The 13,378-nt window shown below is 45.4% G+C and overlaps 1 protein-coding gene across 1 annotated transcript in view; it reads left to right on the top strand.

Moving 5' to 3' along the window:
* The first annotated feature begins 6,660 nt into the window (after nucleotides 1–6,660).
* Nucleotides 6,661–13,378, top strand: part of PARL (presenilin associated rhomboid like) — a 33,525-nt gene continuing 26,807 nt past the window's right edge. The window contains exons 1-2 of the mRNA XM_045852017.1: nucleotides 6,661–6,830; nucleotides 12,955–13,150. Coding sequence (XP_045707973.1) covers nucleotides 6,706–6,830; nucleotides 12,955–13,150 — 321 coding nt within the window. The 5' untranslated portion in view covers nucleotides 6,661–6,705. The remainder of the gene's footprint in view (nucleotides 6,831–12,954; nucleotides 13,151–13,378) is intronic.

Below are 13,378 nucleotides of genomic sequence, written 5' to 3'. Positions count from 1 at the left end.
GGAGAAAGGTACAGAGAATAAGTAACATAGACGGTAGGGAGAAAATAGACAGGGAGAGGGCAAGAATAATATGGGAAATGTAGAAGCTAAAGAACTTGTGACACATGGACATGAACTAAAGGGGGGAATGTGGGTGGGAGAGGGTGGCAGGGTGGAGGGGAATGAAGGGGGAAAAATGGGACAACTGTAATAGCATAATCAATAAAACATATTTTAAAAAGAATTATTTTGTGGATAAGGAACTGAGATTGAAAAATTAAAAAATTAAAAATGAAAAACCATAAACCCAGGCTCAGCAGCCATTGAGGAGAGAACCACGCAGTTTTGGTAGAGCGCAGACACCCACAGCTTTGGTGGAGACAACCACATGGTTTTGCCAGAGTGGGGACCACTGCAGCTTTGGTAAAAGAGGACCACGTGGCTTTGGGGTGCTCCCTTTGGCCACGTGGCCTAGGAAGCAGCAGAGACTTTGCCTGGAGGAAGGGTGAAAGGACTCTTGCCAGTAGGCCATGAGGAGGTGCCACATGACTTTGGATTAACTGGGGTCCAAAGCTGGAGATCCTGACAGTGACACAGCTGATGGTGCCGGGAGCCTGGATCATGGGCCTCTATTTTTCCTGAGAATACGGTACCCCAGTTTAGGGCAGAGGGAGATGGAAGGACTGTGTGCATCTGTGGGTATCCTAAAGGACTTTGATATTTTAATGAAGACGTTAGGTCACTACTTTAAGTCTGTATAGCTTTAAATAAACATTTCCTTTCCTTTTCACAAATCTCTGGTATTGAGAGACATCTTTCCTCTGGCAGCAGACAAGCAAACCTAGTGCGGGTTCCTTTTAGTAATAGTATATCGTAGCCCCCGCCCCCCCCAGGCCCTGTTCTGTAACAGAGGGACAAGCAGAGAACATCCAGCACATCCCAATCTCAGACCCCTGGCGTCCAGGAGGTAGACCACGTCCTCATCATGCCCTGATGATTCTTCCAGATCAGGTGTCCACAGATCCCCTTGAGCATGAATTTCTCCTCTGCTGACACTCCGCCCTGTGTCTCTAGCACTTCTTCAACACTATTAATCATCTGTTCACGACCTCTCTTCCACCAATGTCTCAGGATTCCACTCCAAGTCCTGCTGTCACCCTAGTGACTCAAGTTAATGTAAACAGCCCAGCCAACCTCCAGGACTCTCAGTTTCTGAGCTTCCTCATCTTTAGTAATTTCCAGCTTCTTTCCTCTTCAGCCATCAGCCATGTCAGCACCCACAGAAGTGCTCTCTCTCTGAAATGGAAAATTCACAGTGTGAACAAAAAGGGGCTCTACAGAAAGTATCTCAGAGGGTGATCCGATCATAAATCCCTAACTAGGCAGGTCATGCTGGGTAGTCACACCCCAGGCCTACAACTTCCTTAGTAAAAGGTTTATCTTTGCTTTAAGCAAACCCTGTCCATTCTTCTTATGCATCTAGGTCAGTACACCTTTGAAATGCCAGAAAATCCTTTCTCAGACCCTCAAGGTCATAGGGGTGTCAAGCTCATTTTCATCAGGGGCCACATCAGCCTCATGGTTGCCTTCAAAGAGTTGAATGTAATTTTAGGACTGTATAAATGTAACTACTCCTTAACAGTTAAGTGAGAGCTCAGTGCTGCCGCCCGGTAGAAACAAGGTGCCGGGTGGGATAAAACAAGGTGGAGGGCTGGATTTGGCCTCGGGCCTTGTGTTTGCCACCTGTGCTCCAGGAGCACAGACGGTTGCTAACTAGCTCATAATCCAGTCCCCAGCTTGCTTTCTCCCACCTTCAAGTACTCTTCCTTAAGTACAAATCCATGAAAGAAACTGTAGCCCTGGCTGGTGTGGCTCTGTATATTGAGTGCCAACCTGGGAACTGACATTTATCAGGTTTGACCCCGGTCAGGGCCATGCCTGGGTAGTGGGCCAGTCCCTATTTGTGGGGTGTGCAAGAGACAGCTGATGTTTCCTCCCTCTCTTTCTCCCTCTCTTCCCCTCTTTATAAAAATAAGTAAATAAAATCTTTTAAAAATTAAGTAAAAATAAATAATTAAAAAAAAAGAAACTGTAAAACTGCCATTCTCCAGAACATTTTTTAATCTTGCTTCCCAGCAACTGTCACCAGTTTGGCTCAAATAAACTCATAAAAATTTTCTTCAGGTTTTGAATGTTTATGTTGACAACAGGTCCCAGTCAAGAGCTGTGAGAGCTCTGGTATTTTGCCTGACTGGAGAGCTAACAAGTTAGCCTGACACAGTTTTACACAAGCTGGTAGAAAACACAAGAATTTAGGGTCACAGATGAAGGACAACTTACTGCTCACAGAAATAGCATTAGCCCGAGTGTCAGTATTTTTGTGCCAGTTCCCTGAGTTCCAGTTCCCATGGGGGGACTCGAAGAGGGCTCACTGTCACCTGCACACTTGGTGGGTCGCATTATAGGAGAGGAATGCTGAGTTCAGGGAACTGGAATTTTTTAGAATAGGAAGTAAGCGTGCCTTTGTTCCATACGGCAACACTATCTTTTTCTTCCAACGTGTCATGGACTAAATTGTGTCTCCCTAAAACTTACAGTTCACATGTTGAAGCCCTAGTCCCCAATGTGATACTATTTGGAGATGGGATCTTTGGAAGGCAATTGGATGAAGAGGAGGTCACGAGGGTGGGGCCCTCATGATGGGATTAGTGTTCCTCCAATTAGTGGAGTCTCTGACTCCAGAGTCTCCTGGTTTCTGCCAGCATCCAAACTGATTGGATGGGGTATCTTGCAAATGGGGTAAAATCAAAATCCCAGGCTGGACGTCTATGACACAAGTGAATTTATTTTAGTTTCTCAAATAAGTCATACCCTGGAAGACATCACCAATGCTATTCCCTCTCTCTAGAACACTTTGGCCCTTCCCTCCAGTTTCTCTAGGAAGTCTTCACCCTGCCTCCTGCTCCTCACCTCTCACCTGTGCTGTTTCCCCTCCATGAGCTCCCACAGAGCCTTCTGCTTGTCTGATCATAGCACTTCCCCCACCACACTGCAATTGCCTGTTTATTTACTTGATTTTTTTCTCTCCCAATGAAGTAGGATCTCTGTGATGTTGATGGGGAAACTCAAGAATTAGAAAATTTTAGTTTTAGCTAATAGTTAAGCTTAGTAGTTAATGCATGTAAAAGCCTTTGCTTCAGACCTAAAGGTACAGCCCTCCCTGATTCCAGGAGACCACAAGCAATTGAACTTTGTGTTCCAGAAGGGACTGTAAGCAATCAAGGTGGTATCCGAGCCATTGTGTTCCAGGGAGAGACATCCCTGAAACACAAATAAATAAAATCACCCAGGACATAGGACACAGGACCTAGATAGAAAATCACCAGTCAGCAAGAGGCAGGAGATAGTTAGGAAGGAGGAAACTCCGGAGGTACCCCAGAGCTAAGATGAAGGACAATAACATAGGACAGAAATCTTGTTCTAAGACCGGTTGTGCATGCTATCTGGAAAAGCACTGAATCATGGTGACTCATAAATGCACCTGCACAGAAGATGCTACATGACGCCTGCTTTGTTATAATATCATTATAATAAATTAACATTGTGTGACCACTTTCCCTGGTGGCCAACCAAGGGAAATCATGGGAGACCACATGAGCAGTAGCTGTAAAGTAGTACAACTATTTGTACATGTGCAATAAAAGCCCACCAAAACTAGCCAGGAAGGATCCATTCTATAAGAATAGAATCCCTCCAGCCCGAGAGGTCAATCTCCACTCAGAGTTGGTTCACTCCCATGTTCTGTGGAGTGTACTATCACTTAATAAATCTGCTCTCTCCCTTTATGCTATAAACGCTATGAGTTCGGTTCAATTCTTTGTCCGAAATCTCTAAGAACTGAAAATCTCTGGTTGCCTGTGCCCACGTGTGACAAACAGATGAAAGGATGTTAGGGAAATTGCCAGACTGCAGCTTTATCTGATTAACCTCTTTCCTGAACTCCCAATCCCTTAACTACACTTTTCTGACGCGGATACTGGCCAGCAGTATCCACGGTGTTGTGGATGGATGAGACACGAGAGAAATTCACGCGGACTATCGAGTCCTGTGGAAGAAAAGGGACGGCATGGCTACCCTCTCAAGGGGAGGGTGCCTCGGAGCAGCCTGGCCACTCTCTCAAGAGGAGAGCGCCCCACGCCCCTGCCTGAACAGGCTTTTATTAATTTTGGGGGGTAGGAATACAGATACAGCTTATTAATCATTGTCTGGCAGTGAGGGTCAAATGACAGATAACGTTCAAAGAACTAAAAGAGCTCACACTGAGTCAGGGTCTAGCACCTAAAAAGCTACAAAACTTAAGAGACTAAACTCATTTCCTGCCCCCCAGCCTTTATAATCTAATTAAGAGCATCCTCAGCAAAGCAGGCGTCACAGGATTTTACATATCCTTTCTCAGGCCTAATTACCCAGGGAAGCCTGCCATTTCCAGCATAGGGCTGCACCACCCTTTGTCATTGTTACAGGCTTAAATCAGGCAGAGGAGGCACGGCAGCTGAGAGATTAGGAGACTTCTTGCAGGCAGAATGAGGACTCAGGCTTTGTCAAAGCTGAGGGGCGAGGGTTGATCACCCCCTTTTCCCACAGCCCCCCAGGTCCTTCCCTGAGGGCCTTCCAACGTAATTGTGCCTGTCTTAGATGGACCCTCACATGAGGGATCTTACCCATTATTGGCTAACCAACGAAGCAATGGGGGCCAGGCAAGGAGCAGAAGTGGCGCTCCTGCCAGGGAGATAAGCTTTGTCTCCTTAGTGGCTTCTGGTCCAGAGGTCTCTCACTCAGCCTTAGCCATGGGGGGTTGCAGCTCCTGAAACCAGGCAGGGCAGTTCCCAACACTTTTCCTCCTTATTAAAAGGCTGGCTTGAAAGGAAATGTAAGACAGTATGTTAGGGCACAAAACCCTCGGTCTTCTCAGATTGAAGGTTATCTGAATGAAGTGCCCATAAAGATTCAATCCACCCTGACTGGTGTGGCTCAGTGGGTCTGCATTGTCCTACAGACAGAAGGGTCACTGGTTCAATTCCTGGTCAAGGGCACCTGCCTGGATTGGGGGACAGGTCCCCAGTTGGGGGCGTGCAGGAGGCAACTGATCAGTGTTTTTCTTACACATTGATGTATTTCTCCCTCTCTTTCTTCCTCCCTTCCCCTCTAAAAATAAATAAAATAAAATAAATTTTTTAAAAAAGATTCAATTCCTGTCTCTGCTTATTGGTTCTAGTAGTAACAGGCTGCACAAAGGCTGACTTTTCTGGTTTCAAGGTCAGAGTTAGTACTTTCTAAAATACATCTCAGAATTAGTACATTGTCTGGCATGCTGTAGGCATGCTTAATAAATATTGATGGAATGAATGCAGTGCTATTGTACTAATATGCATAGAGCAGTATAGAAGCACAAATAAAGGTCATCTAAATTAAAGTGAAGGTCTAGGAAGGGCCTTAAGGGAAACCAGAATGTGTTGCCACAAAGTAGGCCTCTTTGACATAAAAGTTATTTTGGGCTAAAAGCAATTGAGAAGCAGCAAATGCAGAAAATGTTTCCACTTCCCTGCCTAAAGGCAAGAAGTAAATGTCTCCTTTCCTGGATCAGACTCTTAATAAACCCAGAGACAAGAGAGCATGTGCCAGTAATTCACAAACAAACCTTTAGAAACTCTTATCCTCCAAGTTAAGCGAGATAAAGACTACCTAGCCTTAGGTGGAATACCCCTAGCACAAACCCCATTGTCCTGTCAGTCACAAATTATTCTTTTTCTAAAAGTTATAAAAGCTTTCTGCTCTGGTCACTTTGTTTCATTCTCTTGTGGAAACCCCCACGTGCATTGTAAAAATTCGGTAAGAACATTTATGTGCTTTTCTTCTGTTAATTTGTCATTGTCAGCTAATTTTCAGACCTCGCTAGTCAAGGGAAACTTTTTACTGACTACAGCCTCCTAGAGGAGGTGATGATTGGGGTTCGTCTTAAGGACAAGTTGGTTAGGTAGGTTGAGAAGGGAGAGACAATGGTATGTGAACTCTAGGAGAAATAGAAACCTAGAAGTAGGTGTCTTTCGAATTGCAAACGATTCAGTGTGGTTCTGCTAGGGTCGAAGGGAGTGATGGAGTGGCAGGAAATTAAGCTGATTGACAGGTAGCAAGGGCTGGGTCTTGAAGGTGGAGTTTTATCTAGAATCCAGATTTTCATTTCAGGCTTAGATTTTTTATTAAAGCTATGAGGTACATCCTCTTCAGTGTGTCATAACATGAAATGGTGAAATTGAGAAAAAAATAGTAATTGAGAAAACTTGCTTCTCTTCGAACCTCTGAGCCACCGCAAAACAGTAATAAATATGGACCTCAAGAGTTTGGGGAGGATTAGTACAATAACACTAGAGAAAGTGCCTGGAGCTTGGCATTTCTCAATAAATGCTAGTTTTCCCTCTTAACCTGAAAATAGGGTAGAGGGCGGGCCGCTCTTCCACGCCCCTCCGAGGTCCCGGTTTACCCAGCCGGGGAACAGGTCCCCAGTTCTTGGGTTGGTTCGGCTGCTGCTCAGCCGCGCGGGGGCGCTCTAGGCTGTTTATCGGCACTCTATGGTGTTTTGTGTTTTTTTTTCCCCCCTCCTTCGCCCCGGAAGTGGTTCCGCGGTCGGGGTTGGTAAGGTCGGGCCATGGTGGGGCAGAGGTTGGGAAGATGGCGTGGCGAGGCTGGGCGCAGAGAGGCTGGGGCTGTGGCCGGGCGTGGGCTGCGCCGGGGGGCTGCCGCAGCTGCGAAAAGCTCCCTGTAACCCTCGCCTCGCCGCGGCTGCTCGGACGCAGGTACTGACCGCCGCTCTAGGCTTCTCGCCTCTCGGTCCTTAGCTCTGGCCGCGCATCCTCGAGGACGGAGGCCGTGCGAGCCTCTCTTGCCGCTTCCGGCACATCCTATAGCCTCTTCGGTCCCTTCTTCTCTTCCCTCCCCGTTTATTTTCTCGCCTCTGTGCAGTTCTCGCTTCTCGCCGTGCCCCCACGCCCCGGGTGCACAGTGACCAGCCCCGTCCAGCTTGTCCGTGAGCCCGCACAGTCCCCTTTCCCATCGGGAGGGACGTGACCGGAAGGGGAACTGATCTCTGAGAGCTGATTGAGTGCCGCGGCTCCCAGCCCCGCGAGGAAGATATTGGATCCCCTCATTCCCGCCCTCTTTTCCTTTCTTTTCTTCCTCCCTCTCGCTTTCTTCTTTCTCTTTTTCTCTCCTTCACGCTCCCTCTCAATCTGGTCCTCTTCCTCTCAGTTTCTGTGTCTCTTCCTCTTCGCTTTTGTCTCCACCTCCCTCTCTCCTTCCTTTTTCCTCTTTTCCTTCTTTTGGAGATTTTGATCTTTTTATTCGCTAAGCTTTTTTTTTTTTTTTTTTTTTTGGCCTTTTTTTATTTGTTTGTTTTTCAAGTATAGTTGAGCCCTTTCCGGGCGACTCAGTTGGTTGGATCGTGGTCCCATACAGCAAAAGGTTGCGGGTTTGATTCCTGGTTTGGGGGCGTAGGGGATACAAGCGATCCTGTTTCTCTCGTAGATTTTTTCTCCCTCCTTCCCTCTCGTCAGTGAGCATGTCTTTTGGCGAGGATTTTAAATAAATAAGCAAGTAAGTAAATAAATAAATTGCAAAAACCATTCTTAGCTGGTGGGGCAAATCTACCCTTCAGACTATATTTTGTCAGTCCATAATTTAGGAATTGTTTGTTTAGAAATACAGAATCTCAGATTCACCCCACCTCAGACTTGCTGAATTAGAACTTGAATTTAACAGGATCTCCAGGTGATTTGCATGCACACTAAATAAAGTCTTTCCATACTTTTGATACGTGGCAACTCTGACAGCAGGTGTGAATGACCTGGGGAGCCCTTTAAAAAAGTGATGCTTCAGTCCCACCCCTGGAGAGTGTTTAATTGGTGTGCAGGGGAGCTCTGGTATTTCTAAGTATGGCATAAATTGGAGCTATTACAGTTTCAGTTCCAGACCACTGGAATAAAGTGACTCTCAATAAAGGGAGCTGTAATAAAGTGAGTTGTAATCTTTGTGCTGGTGGAGGGGCTTGCCTTCAATTTGTAGCTGCAGCATCTGTGAAGTGCATTAAAGTTGAGCAATACAATGAGGTATGCCTGTATTTTTAAGAGCTCACCAGGCAATTCTAATATGTAGTATAGGGGAGAAAAGGGTGTTTTGCAAGAGTTATTTGAGCCAAACTGATAACTTATGCTGAGGAGCAGGATCTCAAATCCTCTGGAGAACACCAGTTTTGCAAATTTGTTATGCATTTGAAATTAAAGGGGGGAAATAAGGAAGATTACATGGAAGAGGGAGGAAGTAAGAGTGATTGGATTACAAAATAATGAAGATTATGTGCTCTCACGGGCTTTAGAAGAAGGGGTCTAGTACACAACAGTGAGGTGATTAGGGGGTGTGGGGGGGTTGGAAGAGGGTATGGGGGATAAGTAGTAATGGAAAAAATACAATAAAAAATGAACTATTAAAAAACAAATAAAAAGAATATACAAAAGAAAGAAGGGTCTGAAAGGGGGAATTTCTTTTTAATTATACTTTACTGACTATGCTATTACAGTTGTCCTAGTTTATCCCCCCTTTGTCTCCGCTCCACCCAGCAACCCCACTCCCTCAGGCAATCCCCATACCTTGTTCATGTCCATGGGTCATGAGTATAAGTTCTTTGGCTACTCCATTCCCTACACTGTACTTTACATCTCCACGGCCATTCTGTGACTACCTACTTGTACTTCTTAATCCCCTCTCCACTCATTCCCCCACACCCCCTTGTTGCTGGCCACCATCAAAATGCTCTCAGTAGAGAGAATTTTGTCTCTGTCCCTTGAAGAGAGAAATGATTCTGTCTCTGTTCTTGATTGCTTAGTTTGATTTTTAGGTTCAATCGTTGATAGGTATGTATTGTCACTTTATTGTCCATAGTTTTAATCATCCTTAAATAAGTCCCTTAACATTTCATATAATTGATGATGAACTCCTTTAGTTTTTTCTTGTCTGGGAAGCTCTTTTTCTGCCTTTCAATCTAAATAATAGCTTTGCTGGGTAGAGAGGGATATTTCTTGCCAGTCCTGTCTAGCCTGCAAAGTTTCTTTTGCGAAATCAGCTGACAGGCTTAAGGGAACTCCTCTGTAGTTAACTTCTTTTCTCTTGCTGCTTTAAAGATTCTCACTTTATCTTTAACCTTTGGCATTTTAATTATGATGTGTCTAGGAGAGGGCTTCCTTCTTTGTATCCATCTTGTTTGGGACTCACTGCTTCCTGGACTTGCATGCCTATTTCCTTCACCAAATTAGGGAAGTTGTCTCTCAGTATTTTTTCAAATAGATTTCCAGTTTCTTGCTTTTGCTCTACTCCTTCTGGCACCCCTATGATACAAATATTAGAACATTTGAAGTTGTCCTAGAGGCTGCTTATTTTTGGGGGGATTCTTTTTTCTTGTTCTGATTTTGTTTGTTTGTTTGTTTCCTTATGTTCCAAATCATTGATTTGATTCTCGGCTTCATCCACTTTACTGTTATTTCCCTTTAAGTTGGGCTTTATTTCAATTAATGTATCCTTCATTTCTGACTGGATCTTTTTTATGCTGTTGAAGTTCTCACTGAGTTCCTTGAATATCCTTATGGCCAATGTTTTGAACTCTGCATCTGATAGATTGCTTATCTCCATTCCGTTTGACTTTTTCTGGAGTTTTGATCTGTTCTTTCATTTGGGCCATGTTCCTTTGTCTCCTCGTCTTGGCAGGATCCCTTTTTTTCTATGTATTAGGTAGAGCTGCTTTGACTCTATGTCTTGGTTGTGTGGCCTAATGTAGTAGGTGTCCTATAAGGGTCCAGTGGCACAGTCACCCCATCACCCAAGTTGGGTATGTGAGGTGTGCCCTTCATGTGGGCTAAGTATACCCTCCTCTTGTAGTTGAGCCTTGGTTGCTGTTGGCAGATCAGTGGGAGGGATTTACCCAGGCCAGTCAGCTGCAAGGACTGGCTGTGACCACTGACTATCAACCTCTGCTTTCCATGGAGGATGAGCTGTGCAGGGACAAAGTGGTGGTGCTCTGAAGTGGTCTCTAGCCGTCCATTGGTGGGCTGCCTCAGGGGTTCCTGTGAGGTTCTGGCCTAGGTCAGCTCCCACTTGTGTTTTGCCTGGGGCCACCCTGCCTAGCTATAAAGCAATCTGAGATGGATGCTACTTTTACTGGGCTTGGAGATTTCTAGGCTGGCTGCTGCTAATGCCTGGTCTGGAGCTCACTGAGGCCAGCTGTTGCTTGTTTGAGAGGATTTTAGAAGTTGTGAAGCATAAGCCAATACCAGCTATCCATAAGGAAACACATCTTGGGTGGGCCCGGAAGTTGGGTGAGGTGGAGTCTCTGGGGATCTCTAAGGCAGGTCATACAGTGTCAGCCAGGTTGAGTCTCAGATATGGAACCTGTTTGCCAGCTCTGTGGGAGGAAGGTTTAGAAAAGGGACAGTGACCTCTGTTTGCCTTGATGCCAGTCACTTTCAATTCCTTCCTCTATGTCACTGGTGCCTTTCAAGCTGCTACCTTGGTATTGGAGCTCAGAGGGAATGAGTCTGAGTAGGTGAGTCTGTGTGTGAGTTCTTTTAAGAGGAACTGTGTGGGATCCAGCAGTTTATTCCACAGACTCGATCCCTGCTGGTTTTTGCAGCCGGAAGTTGTGGGTCTACCTTCCTGGCACTGGAATCCTGGACCCAGGGTGGGGCCTAGTGTGGACTGGGACTCCTTGCTCCTGAGATACCCCTCCTGAATATTTATACACCGCACATGGGTGAGGGACTAGGTTGTTCCTTGTCTGCACCCCTCCTACCTATCTGGATGGATGTGGTTTCTTTAATTCTGTAGTTGTCAGACCTCCATTCAACTTGATATCGACAGTTCTGAGTGATGGGTGTTATATATTTTAGTTGTAATTTTTATGTGGTTATACGAAGAGGCAAGCCCTGCCTACCCCACCATTTTGACTGGAAGTCAGAAGCGGGGAATTTCAGCCCTGACTGGTGTGGATCAGTGGATTGAGTGCTGGCCTATGAACTCAAAGGTCTCTGATTCGATATCCTAGTCAGGGCACATGCTTGTGTTGTGGGCCCAGTCCTCAGTTCAGGGTGTGGGAGAAGCAGCCAATTGATGCTGCTCATAAATCATTAATATTTCTCTTCCACTCTTTCTCCCTCTCTTTCCCTCTCTCTAAAAATGAATAGATAAAATCTTTCTAAAGGTGGGGGGGCATTTTCAAAGGTGTGTTAATTTAGGATGGGTACCCCTTTATAAATTTATATCCTTTTAGGCAAATAGGGGCAGGGCAGGGCACTTTCTGATATCTGTCCGGGCCTTTACAGGACTCAGTTGGCTTCAGTTAAAAATAACTCTTAGACTAAATTAGCGTATTTGGGGTGGCATATTCTACTACTCTTCAGGAACCAAGTTTGAGAATTAGTGTTTTAGACTAAGCTTTCACAGTCATAACTGTCTCTTCCACTGCCGATGCAGTAGATTAAAAAGCATGGCCACAGTCATTTACAGCTCTTCTCATCCAGAGTTGTAGTCTATTTCCCTACTCCTTGGAGTGGGGTTGGCCTTGTGACTTGCTTTGACTAGTAGAATGTGGCAGAACTAATGTTCAAGGTCCAGGGTCTAGGCCTCAGGCAGCCTTGCAGCTTTAGCCTTTTGCCTCGGAACACTCCCACTGCCATGTTAGAAGCCCCTGCTAGACTACTGATAACTAAGGGACCTTTTGAAGAAAGGGGGCCCGTTGACAGTCAGTACTAATACTCCAGATATGGGAATGAGGACATCTTAGACTCTAGCTCTAGTTAGTGGTCACATGACTGGCTATGAGTGACCCCAGATGAGACCAGCAGAACTGCTCAGCTGCGTCAGCTAACTTACACACTCATGAGAAATAATAGATTATGGTTTTAGAGCAGTATATATGCAATAATGAGACTACTGGAGAAGCTGCTGCCAAATCAGGATCTCTTGACCAAAGTAAAACTGCTACTTCCACCATTATTTTCAGTAGCAAAATTGATGCCTCATGTCCTGTCTTGTCACCAAACTCACTTCTGATTCAGGTATTGTGCCAGTGTATCTGATTAGCAGACTCTGATCACATCTGGAACCCTAACCAAAAGGATACCTGGAAAATAAAGTTTGTTTTAAAGATTTTATTCATTTATTTATTTATTTTTAGAGAGGGAAGGGAAGGAGGAAGAAATCAATGTGAGGTTGCTGGGGGTCATGGCCTGCAACCCAGGCATGTGCCCTGAATGGGAATCGAACCTGCATCACTTTGATTCACAGCCTGCCCTCAATCCACTGAGCTACACCGGCCAGGGCTTGAAAATAAAGTTGTTGTTTTTTCCTTTTTATTGAATTCATTGGGGTGACACTGGTTCACAAAATTACTAAGGTTTTAAGTGCACCATTCAACAGCCCATCATCTGTACACCGTATTGTGCGTTTACCACCTGGGAAATACTCTTTTTTAGCCTTCCAGACCCTGCAGCATATGAAGGTACCCTGGGTAGCAGGGATGGCACCCAACCCACTGAGCCACACCAGTCAGGACTTCTTCAGCTTTTTATGGGACTGCAAACTCTGGAGGATTGATACAAATTATTTTGTTGATTGATATACAATAACAACCCAAATAAATTCTAAAGTTGCTGTAGTTTATGTCACCCTTTTTCAAAGGGGAACAGTTCAGTGATCTGACCTTAAATCCTGCGTGGGAGTAGGTGTTTTGGCTTCTTTGGGGCTGTTGAATGTGAGTAAACTGAGGTGGTGGGCCGAGTGGGAGGCTCATAGAGGCGCTGATGTTTGCAAGATGCAGCTCTGTTTCTTTTCCCTCTCTTTTTTGCAGCTCTGTTTCTAATCTGTTATTTTCCCCTCTAGGTTTAACTTCTTTATTCAGCAAAGATGTGGATTCAGAAAAGCACCCAGGAAAGGTGAACCTCGGAAATCAGACACAGGATCAAGTGGCGAAGCATACAAGAGGAGTGCTTTGGTTCCTCCTGTAGAAGAAACAGTCTTTTACCCTTCTCCCTATCCTATAAGGACTCTCGTGAAGCCTTTGTTTTTCACTGTTGGGGTAAGAGCTCAGACGACTGGGATTTCGTCCCCTGCTGCAGGTGCACTGTCAAAGCACTGCCCGTCCTGCCCGGGCCCTTATAGCGGAGTGGGGGCGGGGCAGTCAGAAGGGTCTGGGTGTCTCGCGGTCATGAATGATTACAGGAGAACATAAATTTTGGTAATTGCTGTTAGAATCTTATTCACTTATGTAAGCCCTAGGGAAGAACTTATGGGCCTCTTATTTGGT

Source organism: Phyllostomus hastatus, unplaced genomic scaffold (genome assembly GCF_019186645.2).
Source record: "Phyllostomus hastatus isolate PE091 unplaced genomic scaffold, TTU_PhHast_1.1 phas_contig_86, whole genome shotgun sequence".
NCBI classification, from domain to species: Eukaryota; Metazoa; Chordata; class Mammalia; order Chiroptera; family Phyllostomidae; genus Phyllostomus; species Phyllostomus hastatus.
This window is presented reverse-complemented; position numbering and strand designations above follow the sequence as displayed.